General features: G+C 43.3%; 1 protein-coding gene across 2 annotated transcripts in view; it reads left to right on the top strand.

The window, feature by feature from the left end:
* SSBP1 (single stranded DNA binding protein 1) overlaps positions 1–22264 on the top strand; it is a 47228-nt gene that overhangs the window by 11309 nt on the left and 13655 nt on the right. For both annotated transcript variants that reach the window (XM_077469248.1, XM_077469249.1), the window contains exons 2-6: positions 2764–2829; positions 3171–3225; positions 5936–6076; positions 6747–6840; positions 7758–7846. In XM_077469248.1, coding sequence (XP_077325374.1) covers positions 2806–2829; positions 3171–3225; positions 5936–6076; positions 6747–6840; positions 7758–7846 — 403 coding nt within the window. In that variant the 5' untranslated portion in view covers positions 2764–2805. The remainder of the gene's footprint in view (positions 1–2763; positions 2830–3170; positions 3226–5935; positions 6077–6746; positions 6841–7757; positions 7847–22264) is intronic.

The raw sequence follows: 22264 nt of genomic DNA, 5'->3' as shown, positions 1-22264 counted from the left end.
ACACACACACACACACACACACACACACACACACACACACACACACACACGGATGGATGGAGACACACACACACACACGGATGGATGGAGACACACACACACACACGGATGGATGGAGACACACACACACACACGGATGGATGGAGACACACACACACACAGGGATGGATGGAGACACACACACACACAGGGATGGATGGAGACACACACACACACAGGGATGGATGGAGACACACACACACACACAGGGATGGATGGAGACACACACACACACAGGGATGGATGGATACACACACACACAGGGATGGATGGATGGATGGAGACACACACACACAGGGATGGATGGATGGAGACACACACACACACACACAGGGATGGATGGACGGACACACACACACACACACACACAGGGATGGATGGACGGACACACAGGGATGGACGGACACACAGGGATGGACGGACACACACACAGGGATGGACAGGCATGTCTCACCCTCGGCTTATACACGAGTCAATAAGTTTGCCAGTTTTTTTGGGGGTAAATTGGGGGCCTCGGCTTATATTCGGGTCGGCCTATACTCGAGTATATACGGTATTAGTCACAAATGACACCCGCCGGCTGATCAGGGGGTTAAACCTTTATTAGGTAATAAATGGCGGGTGCCCTGAAACTATAAAAAAATAACTAACCAACCAGCGTCACCTGTAACAGTTATATGGTGATCACTGGTGAAAGGGTTAACTAGGGGGCAATCAGGGGGCTTTATGCGGTAGTATATGGGGGTCCCTGGCGCTATAAAAAGCTGCGGCGAACCTAAATACCTACCTGCCTAACTAGCGTCACCTGTGACACTAATACGGCGATCAGAAAAATGATCGCTTATTAGGCTGGGTTCACAATGGAGCGATGCGGGAACGCCATGAATCCGCGGCGGGTTCCCGCATCGCATGCCTCCCGGCGGCAGTTCACACTGCCCTATGCGAACTGCTGGGAGTGTCAGTGAAATGTTACTGACACTCCCAGATCAGTTCGCATATCGCAGTGCGATCTGCAAACTCGGATCGCATGGTGTGAACACCCATGCGATCCGATTCTGCTGCGGGCCAAAAAAAGGGTCCCGTGCGAATTTGCGGCGGGTGTGGCGGGTGCGGCGAATGGCTGAACTCGAATCGCACAGAGATCGGATGTGATTTGCACTGCAGTGCGGTGCGAATCACATTCGTTCTCATAAACCGCTGCAATGTGAACCCAGCCTTAGTGACACTGGCGACGGGGGGTGATCACGGGGTTAAACCTTTATTGGGGGGGTTAGGGGGGTACATTAGAACTAAAGGGGGCTAACCCTAACTGCCCTAACATTTATTACAGTCACAAATGACACCAATGCAAAAAAAAAAAAAATGACATTGGTGTCACTGTGACTGGGGGGCAGGGGTAATTGGGGGGTAAAGGGGGGGTGTGAGTGTGCCTGGCATGTTCTACTGTGTGTGTAGAGTGTTGGTGCAACTCACCGATCCGCTCTCCTCCGTGTCGGAACGAAAAATATCGACACGGAGGAGAGAATACATCACTTCCTCTCCTGTGTTTACATTACAGGAGAGGAAGTGATGTCACGGGGGATTTCTATTCGTCGGGAGCGATCGCGAGGGGGTGGCCATGAATGAATGGCCGTCCTCTCGTCCGGGATCGCTCCCGAACGAATACCGACCGCCGCAGGCACCGGGCGGGGGCCCGATCGGGCCCCCGACCCGCGGGAGGCAAGGGACGTACATGTAAGCCCTTATGCCTGCCCGTGCCATTCTGCCGACGTACATCGGCGTGCGGCGGTCGGCAACTGGTTAATGTGAGATGTGTAAATATATGTTAATATGTATGTATTCACTAACAAAGCAAACAAAAAGGTTTTAATTTTTTATCGTTCATAAAATAGACATGAACAAAAAAAAAAGAAAGCAGGAAAATAATAATTAAATGGAGGAGAATAGGGAGTTAATTAAGGCTGATTAGAGTAAAATAAGGGTTAATAAGGGGTTAAACAGAGGAACATTTGTTCATCCCCACTGACGGTTCAAGCCTGAAAGTATAGTTTTCAGGTATTGGAGCATTTGCACGAGTACCGATACTAGTATTGGTGCAACCTATATATCTTGTATAGATACGTTACACACAAAGTGATATATTTCAAGCATTTATTTATTTTATTTTTTTTTCATTTTGATTATAGGTTCTAATGAAAATCTGAAATTCATTATCTCAGAAAATTAGAATATTACATAAGACCAATAAAAAAATAAAAGATTTTTAATATAGAAATGTTGGCTTACTGAAAAGTATGTCCATGTACAGTGTAGTATGCACTCAATACTGGGGCTCCTTTTGCATGAATTACCGCATCAATGTGGCATGGAGGCGATCAGCCTGTGGCACTGCTGAGGTGTTCTAGAAGCCCAGGTTTCTTTGATAGCAATTGTTGAGTCTGGTGTCTCATCTTCCACTTGACAATACCCCACAGATTCTTTATGGGGTTTAGGTCAGGTAAATTTACTGGCCAATCAAGCGCAGTGATACCATGATCATTATACCAGGTATTGGTAGTTTTGGCAGCGTGTGGGCAGGAGCTAAGTCCTGCTGGAAAACATTATCAGCATCTCCATAAAGCTGGTCAACAGAGGGAAGCATGAAGTGCTCTAGAGTTTCTTGGTAGAGGGCTACCCACTTCTCCTTTAATAACTAATTCTGACAAAACCCCTTTCTATTTCTAGGTCTTGACATTTCTTTGGTGTGGTTAGCGTCGGTCAGCACAGATGTTTCGCAAAGCGGCAGTGCAGGTAAGACCACCTTTTATGTGCTCCTGCTAAACACAAAATGACCCAGTGCACCCAGACTGATGGATAAAAAAGGATGTCCTGTCCCGTGACTCAAAGCTTAGGCTTTTGGTCAGGTGATACTTGCCGGAGGGAAGGATCAGCCAATCTAAACTCCAGTCCTACTGTCCTACAGAGATCCTATGACCAAATGCCTAAACAGCAATGGAAAAGTAGTCTGTTCCCAGAATGCTATGCAAGCTTTTTCTCTTGTGCTGTCAATTTGTAGCATATAATTAGGAAATTGGACACAGAATATTGAATTCTCCTTTCACGTTGCTTCTGTGTCTGGTTTTTGTTGTCAGGTGTTACGACAGTCTGCAAGATTTCAATCCACTGATGCGGGTGTCTTGGAGAGGTGTAAGTATTTTAAATCCAGGAATTTACTTATGAATTTGCATCTAGTAACTACTTACGAGCAGTTGTACGCATATACTGTATATAGCAGCACATTGTGGACTTATGCAGTGCTGCCACTACTGTCTTTTTCCTAATGTTTGTGTTACAGAGTGCTTGAAAAATAATGATCGCTTTAATATTGCATGACAATAAACCTATCCAATGCATTTCTACAAATTTGTTCGTTCTTCAGGGTTTGATCATGTCGGATCTGTTGGTCATGGGCGCTGCTGTCTTTTTCCTAATACAATGTTGGTGTTCCAGAGTGTCTGCTATGCCTGCAGTGGCCAGTCAGATGACTCATTTATTTCCCAAATCAGTTGCTTGAATGGAGCTTTATATGCAGATGTCAAACTAGACCCCAACCATGGATGCTCAACCTTTGGCCCTCCAGCTGTTGCCGAACTACAATTCCCATCATTCCTTTGTCTTTGGGAGTGATACTTGTAACTACCCGCTTTGCAATGCCTCATGGGACTTGTAGCTCCACAATAGCTGGAGGGCAACAGGTTGAGCAATTTATTCTACGTAGACTAGATAAGGTGATTCTGCAAGATCATACTAGAAAGGCAGTTTCCAGTTAGTTTTTCTAGGCCAAACGTAAAATTTTAATTTTAATTCCTTGGAAATGTGAGGCTCCTCCAACTCCCCTTTAATACATCCTACTGTCTGCTATCTCCTGTACAGTTTCCATACTGTTGTAAATTGCTCACTCTGTGTATTAATGTAAATAACGCAACTTCCGCAACACCCCTCCGCTTCTTTGCAATGCTAGTATGCAGAAACAAATGCCGCATACACACGGTCGGAAAAAGCTCTCATGGTTTTCCCGATGGCATTCCGACGGGATTTTGCTCAAGCTGTTTTGCATACACACGGTCACACCAAATTCCGACCGCCAAGAGCGCGGTGACGTACAACACATACGACGGGACTAGAAAAGGGAAGTTCAATACCCAGTGGCCAATGGCTTCCATCTCGTAGTTGAATCTGAGCATGCGTGAGTTCTTGCACTTCAGAATTGTATATGTATATACACGATCGGAAGTTTTTTTCAGCAGGAAAATTGAGAAAATGCTCTCAAATTTTTGCTGGCGGGAATTCGGATAGTTAAATTCTAATGGAGCATATACACGGTCGCATTTTCAGATGAAAAGCTCTCATCGGTCTTTTGCTGGCCAAAATTACGATTGTGTGTACGCGGCATAAGACCAAATGTCCCTGCCTAAGAAGTATGCTCATTGACCGATACACGCTGTGAATCATTCTTCTTGTTATTGAATCTATACTTTGGATTTGTTTATTGTTAAATAAAAAACAAAAAAAAAAATTATTTAAAAAAAGTGAATTCTGTGGCTATTCAGTGTGACGGGGCGTGTAAATCGCCATAATAATAAAGGTGCATCTCTGCGCTGTGGTGACACAGAGAAATAATATACCAAACTTATAAATAATCACAAGAAAAAATGTGTAGCCCCAAAAGTAAATGACCAGCAATGAAATGTGAATACTGTGTTATAAATGGACAGCACATCAAGTATGAAGTACAAAAAAGTGCTTAAGTGACAAAAATATAAATCCAATCTTAAATGAAAATCAACAATAAAAAAAATGATATAGTGAAAAATATAGATTTAAATGCACAGTCCCATGATAGGATCAGCAATATAAACTTATTGGTGAAAGCACAAGGTTCAATGAAAAGATGTGCACAAAAAATTGGCGGTGACTTGAAAAGTGAAAAGGTGATCCTGTACAATGCTCCAGAATCATTCACCGCACCCCTGTGAAATGGACACTCACTGGAAAAGCTGGCTGTCGGTACAGCAGCAAACAGTGTAGATCTGCCATCTGTTGTTGAGGAGGCTGTTCAGCAACTCGCACCATCCAGATGTAGCTATATTAAATCTCACCGGGAGCCAGATGAAGTCTCCATAGTGTAGTATTTATTGGATTTGTATTTTAAAAGGAAAAATAAAATTAATTATAAAAACATATAACAATAGGTGCCACTGCCATCCTGGTTTCGGACAGTGGCCTGGTTTTCCATATTTATTCATAGGATTCAAATTCAGAGCACCTTCTGTTATCTCTCCTCTGCCGTGTACAGTGACTGTCTGTTCACCAGAATACAATTGACAAGGCTATAGCTAACTAGTTTGTCCACTCGTGAAAAAAGTGAGGACAGAGCTGCACCTGACAGGAACAGAGTCGGGGGGGGGGGGGGTAGAAGTAATTGTTATAGCCCAACTCTGTGCTCCCTCTCTAGCAAGTGATCAGTCCACCTAACCCCCCAATGGATATGTTATTCTGTTTTTCCTAAATCATCTTCCAGGACTGCACATGAGAGTGTGGTTCCGTCTAAAATTGGAGACACAAGGCTTACAGACCGTAAAAGAGCAAACTCAGACTCCCCACTTCTGTTCTTTGTGTTTCCCTAGGCCTGGCAGAAAGAACATTGATTTTGCAATCCCACATTATCCAGCTTACATTCTACCCCAGGCACAGTGGACCTGGCTGGCTTGGATAGGTTGGACTGGGAAGCAGAGGTCTTTGAAGATTTATAATCCACACCTCTGCTCGCCACCTTTGGCTGTTGTCTGGCTGTGTCCCAAGTAGCTGTCTTTTTTTTTTTTTTTTTTAATGGTTCTCTTTCATTATTATTTTTCAGCCTTGAACAAGGTGCAGGTTCTGGGCCGTGTCGGCCAGGACCCAGTAATGAGGCAGTCGGATAGCAAGAACCCCGTTACCATATTCTCTGTGGCTACTAATGAGATGTGGCGGACAGGTGAAGCAGAGTTGTACAATACAGGTGAGTACGCTCCTGTTTGAATAATGCAGATTGATTCTAAATGCATTCTTTGCTTTACAGAGGACCAATCAGATTATAAATACTCGTAAAGAACACAACAAAGGGCACTACATTCTCAGTCTGGCTTTTGTTCTGGTGTCCTTTTGCCTACCAGGGGCTGTAAACTCCCAGCCTCATGTATACACATAAGGACAACATATGAATTGTCTTCTTCATATTTCATCGGGGAGGTGACCACCCTGGCAGCGCAGTGCTCACTTTTTTTATTTATTTTTTTGGGAATCCGTTGACTCTTTTTGCTGTTCATGCTGTAACAACCGATAACAAAGAATTTACTCAACCATTTTCAGAATACCTTCTATAAGTTGATTGCGTCATAAAACAGGTTTAAGTCACATCTTTACAACAGTTTTAATGGTGCAGCTGGTGGTTTGCCTCAATTTTTTTTTTTTTTTTTGTGAGTAGTTTTCCATGCAGCCAGTCACAAACCAGAGAGAACATGGAGTTCCCTATGTGAATTTGTGAACATAGTTGTCAAGGGGCAACTTTCTGCTTAAAACCAGATAAGTTTCCTAAAGGCTTGAAGCTCTCTTTAATGCATATTTCATATGCTTAGTGCTGCTAGGGCACATATTTGTCGATGAGGTGAAACTTGCATCCTTCTCTACAGGTGGAGGAGACATCAACCAGAAGACAACTTGGCACAGGATATCTGTCTTTCGGCCTGGCCTTCGGGATGTAGCCTATCAGTACCTCAAGAAAGGGTAAGCTTGTGTGTTGGAATTGGCTATTTGACTTTTGGACTGTAGAGTGGTTTATGCCAGGGCAAATGGAAGAGGAACGGCACTTTCTAAGTGCAGTAAAACGGTACATTTTAATAAAATTTTAAAAATCAATACACTCACAAAAGTGGTTCATAGATGGGCATTTTTACCAAAAAAAAAAAATTCTATGAACCACTTTTGCGAGTGTATTGATTTTTAAAATTTTATTAAAATGTACCATTTTACTGCACTTAGAAGGCGCCGTTCCTCTTCCATTTGTCTTTTTCAGAGCACTTTTTACATTTCTACTCGGAACTGGCAGCTCCCTATGGACCGTTTCTTTTTAATTATTTTAACTATTTTACCTTATACTTTATGGACATTACTGACTGTAACAGCCCATTGTGGTCATTAATACTATTTATACTCTGTTCATTCCCATTCAACACTATATGAGTTTACTAGTCATATTCAGAGTGTGCCGTATTATCTTTTGTTTTTTATGCCAGGGCAAGTCAGAGTTTTTCCATTTTTGCCTCCCCAATTTAATTTTGGCTGATGCCTAAGCTACACTTTATAGGCAAAAGTTTTTGGGCAAACGACCACCTGAGCTCTATCCATTCTAAGACAAGTGTGCTACTGGAAGGATCACCAGGTGAAACTAAAGCTTGTAAAAAATAAATATAGTTCAGCCACCACATCTAAGGACTGCTGCGTTGCAATATATTACATTTTTGTCCTTTGCTTAGATATACTTTTAACTTTTTTTTTTTTTTTTTCTCCTGTAAATAAAACGCCAGCAAAAGTCAATCAAAGTTGTTTACAGAAAACATTTGATCATCCTGTCAGCCCTGGGATGTTAATAATGTGAGAAAAATGAATTACTTTTGGTTTAATTCCTTGTTCCCTCCTATAAGTGCTCGGGTGTTCGTGGAAGGCAAGCTCGATTATGGAGAATACACAGACAAGAACAATGTGCGCAGACAGGCCACCACCATCATAGCAGGTAAGGAGATCCTGGGAAATCACTAGGGTTGAAAACTTCTGGTTTTCATAACAAATCCTGTGTACAAGGTGAGGAAAGTTCATGGACACCATGACAGGCAGACACTTGTACAGATCAGTTACCAGCTGGATATTTAGAATGTGGAGCAGCAGGTAAAAAACTGCACTCTCCAGTTTTACTAAAACTGGAGAGTGCAACATCTGGTGCAGCTGTGCATGGTAGCCAATCTGCTTCTAACTTCAGCTTGTTCAATTAAGCTTTGGAAAAAAAAAAAAAAACCTGGAAGCAGATTTGTTTCTATGCAGAGATGCACTTGATTTTGTACTCCCTGGTTTTAGTAAATCAACCCCACTGGTTGATGTGGAGGAACTTGAGTGGCCTGTACAACTCTACTGAACACCTTTGTGATGAAATGGGATACCAGTTGTGAGCCAGATCTTCTCATTCAACATCAGTACCTAACCTAACAAGTGCTCTTTTGGCACAAATGCCTACAGACGCACTCCAAAAACGCACAAAAAGCCTTTTTAGAGGACGGCTGTTATAACTGTGAAAGAGGGCTAACTGCATGGTTTTAGACTGGAATGTCCAACAAGTTATGTGTGATGATCAGGCGTTTGCAAACCGGTGACCATATATGTCCATACCATGGAAACCATTATGTTGGATCAGATTGAAGGTTCAAATAGTTACAAATTTGTTGTGGCTTCAGTCTGAGTTTTGGTGCGAAGAAACAAAGTGTATATATGTCTGTGTCAGTGTGACTATTGTTTGTTAGCGTCTTCAGATATTGCACTGCCAGCAGGGAGCAAAATAACACAAAAATATATTCATTATTCTCACCTGTCACGGTATGGTTTCAGCTATTGTGCGAAGCTGCTGGGGAAAATAATCATGAATAGTTTGCTAAAATAATATGGTGCATTTGGAAGGACTCAGACATCAAAGAAATTAACAGACAGATTTTAGCCCTTCCCTACTTTGTCAAAAACTAAAACTAAACATTTTGGCAATATATACTCTATTTTTTTTTTTTTTTTAATGGAGCGAAGGAAATGCAAAAAATTTTAATCCAGGTTATATTGCAGGTAGTATTGCAGCTATGTTAAAGTGACAGTCAATTCGGTTTACGTTAAAGCCCAACTCCAGGCTGCTGTTAAACTTTTTAAACTTACCCATGTAGTGCGCACTTGCAGAAACCCCTCCCCCCCCCACCCCACCTGCAAAATTCTCATTAGGCTAAGATGGGAAGAAGTACAGTTACTTACCTTATTCTTTGCTCCCCAGAACTCTCCAATGATGTCTGTGGGTTTTACTGTGGGTGGGCCCTCCGCATCTCTCCATAGATTGCAGGACTGCCGGTCCTGCATTGTGTAATGAGAGATAGCTGTGACTGGCCAGGCAGTGAAGTGGAGCAGCTTCAAGTGACCAGCCACATGGAGAAGAGAGAGCCTGCCGGAGTGAAGAATAAGGTAAGTATTTGTACGTATTTTTTCCCCCCTAGCCAAATGAACTTTTAGCCTTATGCACTGTGAGAGAGAGGATGGACCCCACTGTATGGGTAAGGTTATGAGCAGTATTGGTTTTGGCTTTAAAGAAAACCACAGACAACATTTTTTTGACAGAGTGGGAAAGGGTAACAACATCTGTTGGATTATTCTTGCTGCCTGTTGGGTGAGGCCGCGTACACACGGGCGGACTGTTCGCCCAACCTTGTCCGCTGAACAGTGTTTGGGCGGACAGTCCGCTCGTGTGTGGGGCTTCAGCGGACAGTTTCAGCGGACAGTTGGACGAACAAGGTCTTACGGAAATTCCGAAAAACTGTCCGCTGAAACAAGGTTTCAGCGGACTGTTCGCTCGTGTGTAGGCTTGTTCGGCCAACTAAGTCTCGCGCATGCTCAGAAAGGATTTCCACGTCGGAAGGTTGCATTGCAGTGTATTGGACGTCGAAATTTTCGATCCGTCGTGCGTGCCGAAACGTCATCGCGCACGGTTTCAGCAAACTGTTCGTCCGTCGTGTGTGGCCATGTCCGTCCATGCTAAGTTTGAGCGGACTGTTTGCCGAAACTGTTGGACGGACAAAGTTGGGCGAACAGTCCGCGCGTGTGTACGCGGCCTAAGACTTCTTATCCCTGTAACATCAGGATTGAAAGTGAGGGAGGAAATCCAAAGGTTATCAGAATAGAAGGACATCGCATATCTCCCCATGGGGACCCAATGGTTGTCCCTAAATCAAGAAGTAATAATGAAACTCTCCCATAGAAAATAACAGTATATATAATAAATTACAACAGAGGCCATGAAAAAGTTAAAGGTTATGTATAGTGGCATTACATATTTTTTCACATGTTTTCATCTGTCTCCTTACCTCCTTTGTTAATTTTGTAGACAAAAATGACTAAAACATTTAGTTGACTAAAATACGACTAAAACTAAAATGCATTTTAGTCAAAAGATAAGATTAAAACTAAATTGAAATTTGACTTCAAAATTAACACTGGCCTTTAGTGCATGTTCATATCTCAGTACCTTAAATAATAATAACATATGAGATTTTTCACTCCAGCGGTATATAATAAGTTTGTAAATTGTAGAGAAATGTTAACTAATACATTACAATTGAATTACACCCATTCGATTTAGAGACAACTAAAATTAGTTTTAGTCTACTAAAATGTACTGGAGATTTTAGTCTACTAAAATTTACTGGAGATTTAGTTGACTAAATACAAATAAAACTAAAACAATTGCAGAAGACTAAAATGGGACTAAAACTAAAATGCAATTTTTGCTGCCAAAATTAACCCTGGTCACAAGACTGCCCTAACTGCTGATGAAAAAAGGTATTTAGCAGTTTATATTTACTAAAATAATTGCATTTTCATGTTCTATGTACTGTGGGAGAGCAGATATAGTGAATGGAGGGTCCTGGATTTAGTAACAATTTTAAGTTGGCTTTGTACACATGCTGGAACAGAAAAGAAACTTCCTCCGCTTTTACCATAGGATTGGATTTGTACAATGTCCAAAATGGCTTTGCACGCTGTAGCATTAAAAAGACCCTTCACTGTCATATATATAATTATTTTCTCACCTCGTCTTTCGGGACAGCACCTGGAGAGAGCGTAGCTCCACCCACTTTCCCAGGAAACACTGCAGTCAGTTTTCTTTATAGACCGGACACTTCCACCATGGCCTCAGTTGTAGTGTTTCCTCCGACCATGGTGGACACGCTGCAGGGAACCAGGGGTGTGCTACGCTCTCTCCAGGTGGAGATAGTATGGGGCATACCTGTTGTCTTTTTTTGTTTGTTTGTGTCTTCAGGCCAGCCCAGCATCTTCCCTTTACATGTGGGGGATTCTCTGTGCCTGCTCCCCTTCATATCGGGCTGCAGGGCATCCCGCTCTCATCAGACTGGCGCTGGGGGCTGGTAGAGGATGGCGTGATGCACAGCGGTGTAGGCAGCGCCTTCTCTGTGTATCGGCCTCCATGCTTCTTCCGGGTCCCGGGCGGCGAGTGCGTCACTCTGGCTGGGGGCGGGACTTCCAGCGGTGCGACGCAGCTTTCGGTTCCGGCCGCTGGAACGCAGGGGGAGAAGGCGGCCTCACGCTGGTGTTCAATTTCCGGTCCTCGCAGTGGCAAAACGACCGGGAAATTCAAAATAAAAGCAGCCGGACGCCACTACAGCCTCGGCACTATGGAGGAACAGATGGCGGTGGCAGGAGCCACTAACACCAGCCAGACTCAGGTAAGCAGGGGCAGCGGTCCCTGTAACTTATCTAAGGGTCTTGTTTTCTCCCTCCCTTGTTCCCCCTGGGGGAAGCAATGGAGCCTGCGCCACTCTTCCTTGGTTTTAAAATGTTCTAAGGAGAGTGTGTATTATATGCTTATAGGTGGCTTATGGGGAAAAGTCACAGAGGTTAAGCTGCAGCAACAAGCATGGGGGCTAAAGGGTTAGCCATTTTTCCTTGGCAGCTGATTTATTGTTTTTCTCTTAGGTAATGCTGTTAATCATTTTATTAAGTGATGATTTAATAGGGGTTTGTGTTGGTTTATTTCAGGCTAAAGTCAAGGAAAAGATCAAACTTTCCTCCCCTTCCCCTAAGAGGAAATACCCGTCTTGCAAAAATACGCTTAGAGTCATGGGCTAAAGCATTATGCAAGACATCTATAGCAGACCTAGTTAGACCATCCTGTTCTCGTCCATGTGTCTGCACCGAGAAGTGATTCAGAGGACGAGGAGAAAGGTGCTTCCCCCAGGTTCTGAGGAGGAAGAAAAAAGAGCAGTTTCTTCTCGCTATAAGCTGTCTTTGGAAGATGTAGATGATCTGTTAAAGACAATACATACAACCTTAAGCATCAAGGAGGACAAGGCTCAACTGTCCTTGAATGATAGGATGTATCAGGGCATGGGGGAAGTAAAACACTGGGTATTCCCAGTCCAGGTCTGGAATAAGAAGCCAAAGCTTGATGCGGCTTTTTCACAGGTGTCCAGCAATACGGACTTAGCCTTCGAGGACATGGGTGTCATGAAAAGACCCCATGGACAAAAGAGCAGACTCCCTATTAAAAAGGCATGGGATTCTACTCTAGCCAATTTAAAACCAGCAATGGCATCAACTGTGGTGGCTAGGAATCTGGAACATTGGCTTGAGCAATTAAAAACGCACATTGAAGCAGGCACGTCTCGCAAGGACCTGTTAGACACACTGCCTGTGCTGTAGAAAGGCGTAGGGTACATGGCAGATGCCTCTGCCAAATCTATTAAAATGTCGGCAAGGTCTGCGGCCCTGGTGAACTCAGCCCGCAGAGCCTTATGGGTCAAGACATGGGCAGGGGATATGGCTTCAAAAGCTAAATTATGTGGGTTACCTTTTGAAAGGAACTTAGTTTTTGACCCTGACTTGGAAGCCGTGCTCGACAGAATGGCAGACAAGAAAAAGGCATTTCCACTAAAAAAGGTGGTTATGCCACAGACCAAGAAATATTTTCATTCTTTTCAACAGGACGAGGAAAAGGAGACAGGATATAAAAGACCCTGGAGGTCCCAAAGAGCAAGGGGGAGGTCAGGAGGAGTATTCCGATCTCCTGGCCAAACCGCGAAGAACCAGTGACTCATCCGGCGGTGGGAGGAAGGCTACAGACCTTTTTCCACAGTTGAAGATGGCGACCTCCAGTCCATTCGTCCTCAAAATAATTGCAGAGGGCTACAGACTGGAGTTTTCCCAATCCCCTCCAAGTCGCAGAGGGAGAGGAAGGGAAGGGGTGCTATTCTCACATCTTCCTAGTAAGGAAGCCATCAGGGAAGTTTCGTTTAATTCTAAACCTGAAAATTCTGAACAAATCAATCAGTTACAAAAGGTTCAGGATGGACACAATTTTCTTTCAGTAAAAAACCTTTTGACCCCAGGCTGTTTTTTTTGGCCTTAATAGACCTGAGGGATGCGTACCTGCATGTACCCATAGCCCGACATCACAGAAATACCTTAGATTACGGGTAAAGATGGGAGAGTCGATTACGCATCTACAATTCAGAGCCCTCCCTTTCGGCCTGTCATCCTCACCAAGGATATTTACAAAAATTATAGCAGAGGCCCTCGCACCCCTCAGATTAAGGTGGATATCCATAGTTCCATACCTGGATGACCTCTTGCTTTTTGCCAGAACAAGGGAGCTACTGGAGAAAGATCTGGAAGTGACAAGGTCACATCTGGAGAATCTTGGATGGATCATCAACAAAGAAAAATAAAATATGATCCTGTCCCAGACAATAACATTTCTGGGGTATACCATCAGTTCTATTCGGGAAAGAATTTTTTTTCCCAGAGGAAAAGAGAGAAAAGGTACAAAAGGCAGTAAAAGGGACTCAGACAAATCTACCAATCTCAATCAGGGCAGCCATGTCAGTTCTAGGCCTCCTCACGTCCTCGATTCCAGCAGCATAATGGGCACGTTCCCATGCAAGGGACCTCTAGCAGACAATTCTCAGGAATTGGTCCTACGGAGAACCTCTAGAGAAATTGATCAGGATCCCCCCTCAAGTTCAGAGGAAACTATGGTGGTGGCGGAATCGGTCAAATTTGGACAGGGGTCTACTTTGGACTTTTCCCATAGAACAAAGACTGACAACAGTTGCAAGCTTCTGGAGTTGGGGTGCCCATCTGGATGGGCAGATGATCCAGGGAGCATGGACAACCAGGGAGGCCAGGAGATCCTCCAACTGGAGGGAGCTGAGAGCCATTCTCCTGGGACTATGGGCTTTCAGAGACCAAGTTCCGGGTCACCACATTCAGGTGTTGTCAGACAATGCCACAGCAGTGGCCTATGTAACAAGACGGGGGCACAAGAAGCAACGTGTTGCTTACCTCAGCCCTTCAGATTATGTCCTGGGCAGAATCTTACCTTGCATCCCTGACGGATAACAGAAACATGGGGTACTCCCCAAATAGACCTGCTCGCATCCCACTCCAATACAAAGGTAGAGACTTACTTCTCCCTAAACAGACGAGACCAAGCGGAAAGACTAGACGCGCTAGCGCAACCATGGACCTTCCACTTGTGCTACGCCTTTCCCCCCTTCCAAAAGATTCCATTAGTGCTAAAAAAGCTGCAGAGGGAATCCACGACCATGATCCTAGTAGCCCCATTTTGGCCCAAAAGGACATGGTTTTCAACTATACAAAAGTGGCGGTGGGACCCCATTGGGGTCTTCCTTTACAGAAAGTCCTTCTAACTCCGGGGCCCCTTCAACATCCCAATATCGGGCACCTAAGTTTAGCTGCCTGGTTACTGAGGAGCAGATCCTAAGAAATAAAGGCCTGTCTAATAAGTTAGTTTCAACAATACTAGACAGCCGAAAGAAGGTCATTAGATCAATTTATTTTAAGACATGGAAATGTTTTCGCTCCTGGTGCGTAAGTAAAGTTTTCTCACCAAGGGAAGTTGTTTCCGTGTTAGAGTTCCTACACGAAGGTATGAAAAAAGGGTTGGCGATTTAGCACCCTAAAGGTGCAAGTAGCCGCCCTCTCGGTGTTCCTGGAGAGACAATTATCCCAGGACCCCCTTTATTAGATTTTTTTAGGCACTGATCAGAGCTAGGCTAGCATACTACACTATCTAAAGATCACAAGTGAATTTAGAAAATCAAATTACTATTCTCTTGCCCACGAAAGGGATACAGGGCTTCCAAAAACACCATAAGTAGGTGGCTGCGAATGGCCATCTGTGTAGCCTACAAAACTTCAGGGGTAGATCCTCCCGCAGGAGTAAAGGGCCCATTCAGTCAGGGCAGTAGCCACATCCTGGGCAACACGGGCAGGGGCTTCTCCGGGGCGTATTTTCAGGGCGGCTATGTGGACAAGCTTCTCCACTTTCACCCACCATTACAGATTGGACTTGCTCTCTGCTTCAGAGCAGTCCCTTGGTAAAAAAAAGTCCTACAGGCGGTGGTCCCACCCTAGAGTATGTACTCTATCATCTCCAGGTGCTGTCCTGAAAGACGAGGTGAGAAAACCTTAATTATACTTACCAGTAACGGTATTTCTACAAGTCTTTCAGGACAGCACCGATGACCCACCCTAAAGTATTATAAAATGTGGTGTTATTGCTATGTTCTGCTTATCTAATTTCAGCATGGCTGGAGGTACTCTAAAACAACTGAGGCCATGGTGGAAGTGTCCGGTCTATAAAGAAAACTGACTGCAGTGTTTCCTGGGAAAGTGGGTGGAGCTATGCTCTCTCCAGGTGCTGTCCTGAAAGACTCGTAGAAATACCGTTACCGGTAAGTCTAAGGTTTTTTTTTTTTTTTGTTTTTTTACATTATTCCATGCGTACATATGACCGCAAATCCCTTTTGTTTGCGGCTGGTGGTCCTTAATTCTCCGCCAAATGCCTTGGGGTTATGAATGCAGGGAGAATGAGGGCACTGCTATATGACATTCATCAGCGTTGACAGGACACACAGACTAGCCGGACTAGGTATTTAGCCCTTTCATGACTAAGCCTATTTTTGGCATTTGGTGTTTACAAGTTAAAATCCATATTTTTTCCTAGAAAATTACTTGGAACCCCCAAACATTATATATATTTTTTTAGCGGAGACTCTAGAGAATAAAACAGCGATTGTTACAATGTTTTATGTCACACGGTATTTGCGCAGTGGTGTTTTAAACTCAACTTTTTGGGAAAAGGGACACTTTCATGAATTAAAAAAAAAAAAAACTGTAAAATTAGCCCAATTTTTTTGCATAATGTGAAAGATAATGTTACGCCGAGTAAATAGATAACAAACATGTCACACTTTATAATTGCACGCACTCGTGGAATGACGACAAAGTAAGGTACCTAAAAATCTCAATAGGCAGCACTTTAAAAAAATTTTTTACAGTTACCAGGTTAGCGTTACAGAGGAGGTCTAGTGCTAGAATTATTGCTCTCGCTCTGGCGATCGCAGCGATACCTCACATGTGTGATTTGAACACCGTTTACATATGCGGGAGCAACTTCCGTATGCGTTTTCTTTGCTTCGCGAGCTCGCGGGGATGGCGGGCGCTTTTAAAAAAAAAAATGTATTTTTATTTTTTTATGAATAAATTGTTAAAATAAAATAAAAATTTGATCACTTTTATTGCTGTCCCAAGGAATGTAAACATCCCTTGTGACAGTAATAGGTGGTAACAAGTAGTCTTTATGGAGGGATCGGGGGTCTAAAAGACCCCCGATCCCTCCTTTACACTTCAAAGTATTCAGATCGCCGAAAACGGCGATTCTGAATACTGTATATTTTTTTTAAAACCGGCACCATTGGCAGCCGAGTAAACGGGAAGTGACGTCATGACGTCGCTTCCGTGTTTACTATTAGGAGACTGGAACGAAGCCGATTACGGCTTCGTTCCAGTTCCTCCCCAGCAGCCGGAGGCATCGGATGTGCGATCGGTGCTCCCGATTGAACGGGAGCATCGGTAACAGCGGCGGGAGGGAGGGATGGCCCCTCCCGCTCCTCCGTCATAACAGCCAAGCGGCTTTTAGCCGCTTCGGTTGTTATGGCTGAATAGCCAATCGCCCGCTGTAAAAAACGGTATCAGGATGATGCCTGCAGGTGCGGGCATCATCCCGGTATACCCCCTGGAAGCCGAGTACGCACATCTGCATACGCTCGGCGGGAAGGGGTTAGACAGACTAGCTATTTAGACAGAGCATGATTAGAAAATGTATTTAAGCAGTAACCTTTTACCATGTGGATCATTGTGTGGCTTTTCCTTCTACTTTGCATTTCTCTAGCAGATGCCAATAACGGTGAATGTAAAATTTGGTAAATCCTGTTTTTTTTTGTTTTTGTGTTTTTCATGCTTGTGTTTATTGGACCTCTTTTAAAGTTCCCCAAGTTCTTTTTTTCATTCTGTTACAACGGCAAGAAAAAAAATCTTTACACTTGTCAACGTGTCAACTAAAAACTACAAATCATTTGTTATTCAGGCTGTAAGATTAGTGGGAACATTTTAAATTTTATGTGGTAGGTCCTCTTTAATCTCACTGAGACTGTATTAATAGATACAGTATCTCACATAAGTGAGTACACCCCTCAGATTTTTGTAAATATTTTATTATCTTTTCATGTGACAACACTGAAGAAATGACACTTTGCTACAATGTAAAGTAGTGAGTGTACAGCTTGTATAACAATGTCAATTTGCTGTCCCCTCAAAATAACTCAACACAAAGCCATTAATGCCTAAACCGCTGACAACAGAAGTTAGTAACCCCTTAGTGAAAATGTCCAAATTGGGCCTAATTAGCCATTTTCCCTCCCTGGTGTCCTGTGACTCGTTGGTGTTACAAGGGCTCAGGTTTGAATGGGGAGCAGGTGTGTTAAATTTGGTGTTATCGCTCTCACGCTCTTATACTGGTCACTTGAAGTTCAACATGGCACCTCATGGCAAAGAACTCTGAGGATCTGAAAAAAAGAATTGTTGCTCTACATAAAGATGGCCTAGGCTGTAAGAAGATTGCCAAGACCCTGAAACTGAGCTGCAGCATGGTGGCCAAGACCATACAGCAGTTTAACAGGACAAGTTTCGCTCAGGGCAGGCTTCGCCATGGTCGACCAAAGAAGTTGAGTGCACATGCTCAGCATCGTATCCAGAGGTTGTCTTTGGGAAATAGACGTATGCGTGCTGCCAGCATTGCTGCAGATGTTGAAGGGGTGGGGGGACAGCCTGGCAGTGCTCAGACCATACACCACGCACTGCATCAATTAGGTCTGCATGGCTATCATCCCAGAAGAAAGCCTCTACTAAAGATGATGTACAAGAAAGCCCATAAGCAGACTAAGGACATGGATTACTGGAACCATGACCTGTGGTCTGATGAGACCAAGATAAACTTATTTGGTTCAGATGGTGTCAAGCCTGTGTGGTGGCAACCAGGTGAGGAGTACAAAGGCAAGTGTGTCTTGCCTACAGTCAAGCACGGTGTTGGAAGTGTCATGGTTTGGGCTTGCATGAGTGCTGCCGACACTGGGGAGCTACAGTTCATTGAGGGAACCATGAATGCCAACATGTACTGTGACCTACTGAAGCAGATCATGATCCCCCCCCGTCAGAGACTGGTCCAACATAACGACCCCAAACACACCTCCAAGATGATACTGCCTTGCTAAAGAAGCTTAGGATAAGGGTGATGGACTGGCCAAGCATGTCTCCAGATCTAAACCCTAATAAGCATCTGTGGGGAATCCTAAACGGAAGGTGGAAGAGCGCAAGGTCTCTAACATCCACCAGCTCTGTGATGTCCTCATGGAGGAATGGAAGAGGACTCCAGTGGCAACCTGTGAAGCTCTGGTGAACTCCATGTCCAAAAGAGTTAAGGCAGTGCTGGAAAATAATAGTGGCCAAGCAAAATATTGATACTTTGGGCCCAATTTGCACATTTCCCCTTAGGGGTGTACTCATTTTAGTTGCCAGCGGTTTAGACATTAATGGCTGTGTGTTGAGTTATTTTGAAGGGACAGCAAATTTACACTGTTATACAAGCTGTGCATTCACTTTACATTGTAGCAAAGTGTCATTTCCTCAGTGTTGTCACATGAAAAGATATAATAAAACACTAAAGCTCCATACACACTACCAGTTTTTCTGCTGAGTTTTTTTTCCTTCAGATTTACCAAAACCATATAATATGAGGTCAAACCTTAGGAGTTTCAATGTGTATGCAATCAGGCAGGTCCTTGCACTACATGTTTTTGGTAAACCTGAAGGAAAAACTCATCAGAAAAACTGATAGTGTGTATGGGGCTTAACAAAATGTGAGGGGTGTACTCACTTTTGTGAGATACTGGTATATTAAAAGATTCTAGCACTTGCCTGAAAATACAAATGAGCGGATGTCCCATAGCATAGCAGACCAACGTGATCCTGTCTAGACAGTTGTGTGCCGCACTGACTTGTTTAGTTTGGCTGCAGAACATTTTAATTTAAAGTAACCCTGGAAAGGAAAACATTTGTAATTCTGGAACAACGAAATTACAGTCTGATATCATGTAGACATTTCATCTCAGCATGTTCTGCACAAATAAATATAAGATGTCCTGGAGTTCATTTAATTAAAATGTATTTTGTGTTCGTCATGTAGGCAACGTCAACAGCTAATCTGGTAAATTAAATAGAACTGCCATAGAGAGTGCCAGTGTAAATTATGTTACTGCTGTTCATGTGTGAAGTGTATGTTACAGATTTGTCACATATCATTACCAAACATACAAGTTGCAGTCCCTGAAGTTGCCTCAGTGCTTCCCATATATTTCATAAATTACATACCCGGCACAGGTATCCACATTGGAAATTTCCTCCCCTATTCCTGTTCCAATGACAAACAAACATTTTGGATTTCCCATCGCTTTCTGTCTTGCTGACAATGATCACATGGACAAATGGGGCAAAATAATATTTGAAGCTATTTTTCTTGTAGTTTGGATAGAGTATGGGATGCTTAAAGCCCTAGAGCATTGGTCCAGGGGCCATATGTGCCCCTTTGCCTTTATTGGCCCTTGAGGCACTATTCCTGCCACTGATGCCAGCAATGGAGCACTATTCCTCTCACTGATGCCAATTATAGGGCACTTTTGCTTACCATGATACCAACAATGGGGCACTATTCCCCCCCCCCCCCTTTAATACCAAAGATGGGGCACTGTTTACTTCCAGGACTTTTTCTACTCATACTGGCCACGGTATGGCCCCCAAAGTCTGAAGGACAATAAACCAGTCCTTTGTTTGGAGACCCGTGCCCGTGTATGGGATGGTAAACCCTAAGAACTAAAATATGCAGGCAGGTAGGGACTTTTTGTAGAGGAGGTGTTGTTGTTTTTTTTTTTTTTTTTGGGTTAATCTACACTTACTATGAAACTTAGGAAAGACAAGTGTACAGTCCCAGCGTATTAAAAATGTTAGGAATGGAGCCAGTTGCCGAGAAAATGTAATTCCACACATGATCAGGGCAAAGCAAGAAGATTGCGGCAGAAGAGGAAAAATAATATGGTACCAGCAGAGAGGCAGCGGGTGCGTTGAGCTTGGACCTCACATCGCTGGAGGAGAGCACACCCAGAGGTGAGAGTGTCATAATATGCAAGTATGCTGTGCAGGCCCCAAAGTATATAGTAGTCAGTGGACCTAAGAGATTTTACAATCGCAATGTATAGTGTATGGCCTGCTTTTATACAGCTGTCGCATCAGAAATGTTTCCTTTCTTCTGGTGACAGCTGTCACTTTCAGTTCCAATGCCAATGGATCACCAGGACAAAGAGAGAAGGTGAATCTCTGAGTGGAGATGCAGACAGCATTGAAAACCTCAGAGGATCTAACCCTTCCACACTCCATCCAAAATTATATATACATTTTTTTTTTCTTTTTGGGCTTAAAATAGACTTGCATTTCTACAAGAGACCTTGTCACTCTTCCTATGGGGTGCACAGAGAAGAGGATGAGCCTAGAGTGCCGGCGGGGGATCCCAGAAATGGAGGTTCAGGGACATTCATTACAATACCATTGCACAGAGCAGATAAGAACATGTTATTTCCAGAAAAAAAATTGACTGCTTTAAGTCATATTTCACACATGTGCCTTCACCACTCTTTAACCACTCAGCAAAGGTACCGCAGGCAAGCAGCCACTGTAGGCAAAGCGGTTTAACTGTATGTCGCTGCCTACTTCTGCGTTTTGGTCGTGCAGCACAAGCCTGTCAGCAAATCTGGCTAATGATCCACAGCTGGGACCGGTCAATCACCTGCATATATTCACAACCCAGAGCTCTGTGTTGACATTCAACACAGAATGCTGTACACAGTTAACAATCTGTGTTTCTCACCCCTGCAAAGCGGGGATGAGAAACTTAGACATTTAGTAAAAGCAGCACGCTTTACACACATACATTAACCCCTTGATCTCCCTAAATGTTAACCACTTTCCAGCCAGTGTCATTAGTACAATTACCGTGTGTAGTATTATCGCTGATTACTGTATTAATGTTACTGGTGATGTCAGTAGCAGTTAGTTCCCCCATGCCTCACTTAGTGTCAGATTTTCCACAGCACTATCCTAGTCCCATTATAAGTCATTAAGAAATTTGGTAAATAAAAATTCCAGTATATATTACATAGGTGCTATAACTTTCACCCAAACTAATCAATATACACTTATTGGATTTTTTTTAAATCAAAAACATGCAGCAGAATAGGTTTTGGCAAAAATTTTATGAAGGAATTACATTTTTTAGTTGATATGGTTTATAGCCAAAAGTAAAAAAAATTAAAAAAATTATATATTCAAAATTCTTGGACTTTTTTTCATTTATATCGTAATAAAAATAAAACCCAGTGGGGATCAAATACCACCAAAAGAAAGCTCTATTTGTGTTTAAAAAAATTATATAATTTTTTTTGGGTACAGCATGCATGCATGCTCACATAATCAGCAGTTGTAGAGCAGTGCTGAATAGCAAAAAAAATGGCCTGGTCATAAAGGGGTTAAAACCTTCCAGAGTTAAAGTGATTAAAGCTAAACTCCATACAGACAGTTAAACAGATGAAAGACCTATATGGCAGATGTCTGCTAAAGGATTTAATTTTCTCTCCATCCAGTCCTGAAATTTTCACAACGCTGCCATGAAGTCCTGTCTGGCAGGGCCGGAGACCTGATTTTTCTCTATTGCAGTATTGTGCACTGCCCCTGCAAAACACGTTTGCTGTTTTTTATGCCTTTTTAACCACTTTCAGACCGGACCAATTTGCTGGTCAAAGACCAGACCACTTTTTGCGATTCGGCACTGCGTCGCTTTAACTGACAATTGCGCGGTCGTGCGACGTGGCTCCCAAACAAAATTAACGTCCTTTTTTTCCCACAAATAGAGCTTTCTTTTGGTGGTATT

The sequence above is a fragment of the Lithobates pipiens genome, unplaced genomic scaffold (genome assembly GCF_037356315.1).
Source record: "Lithobates pipiens isolate NorthernLeopardFrog02 unplaced genomic scaffold, aLitPip1_a1.2 Scaffold_8, whole genome shotgun sequence".
Classification (NCBI taxonomy): domain Eukaryota; kingdom Metazoa; phylum Chordata; class Amphibia; order Anura; family Ranidae; genus Lithobates; species Lithobates pipiens.
This window is presented reverse-complemented; position numbering and strand designations above follow the sequence as displayed.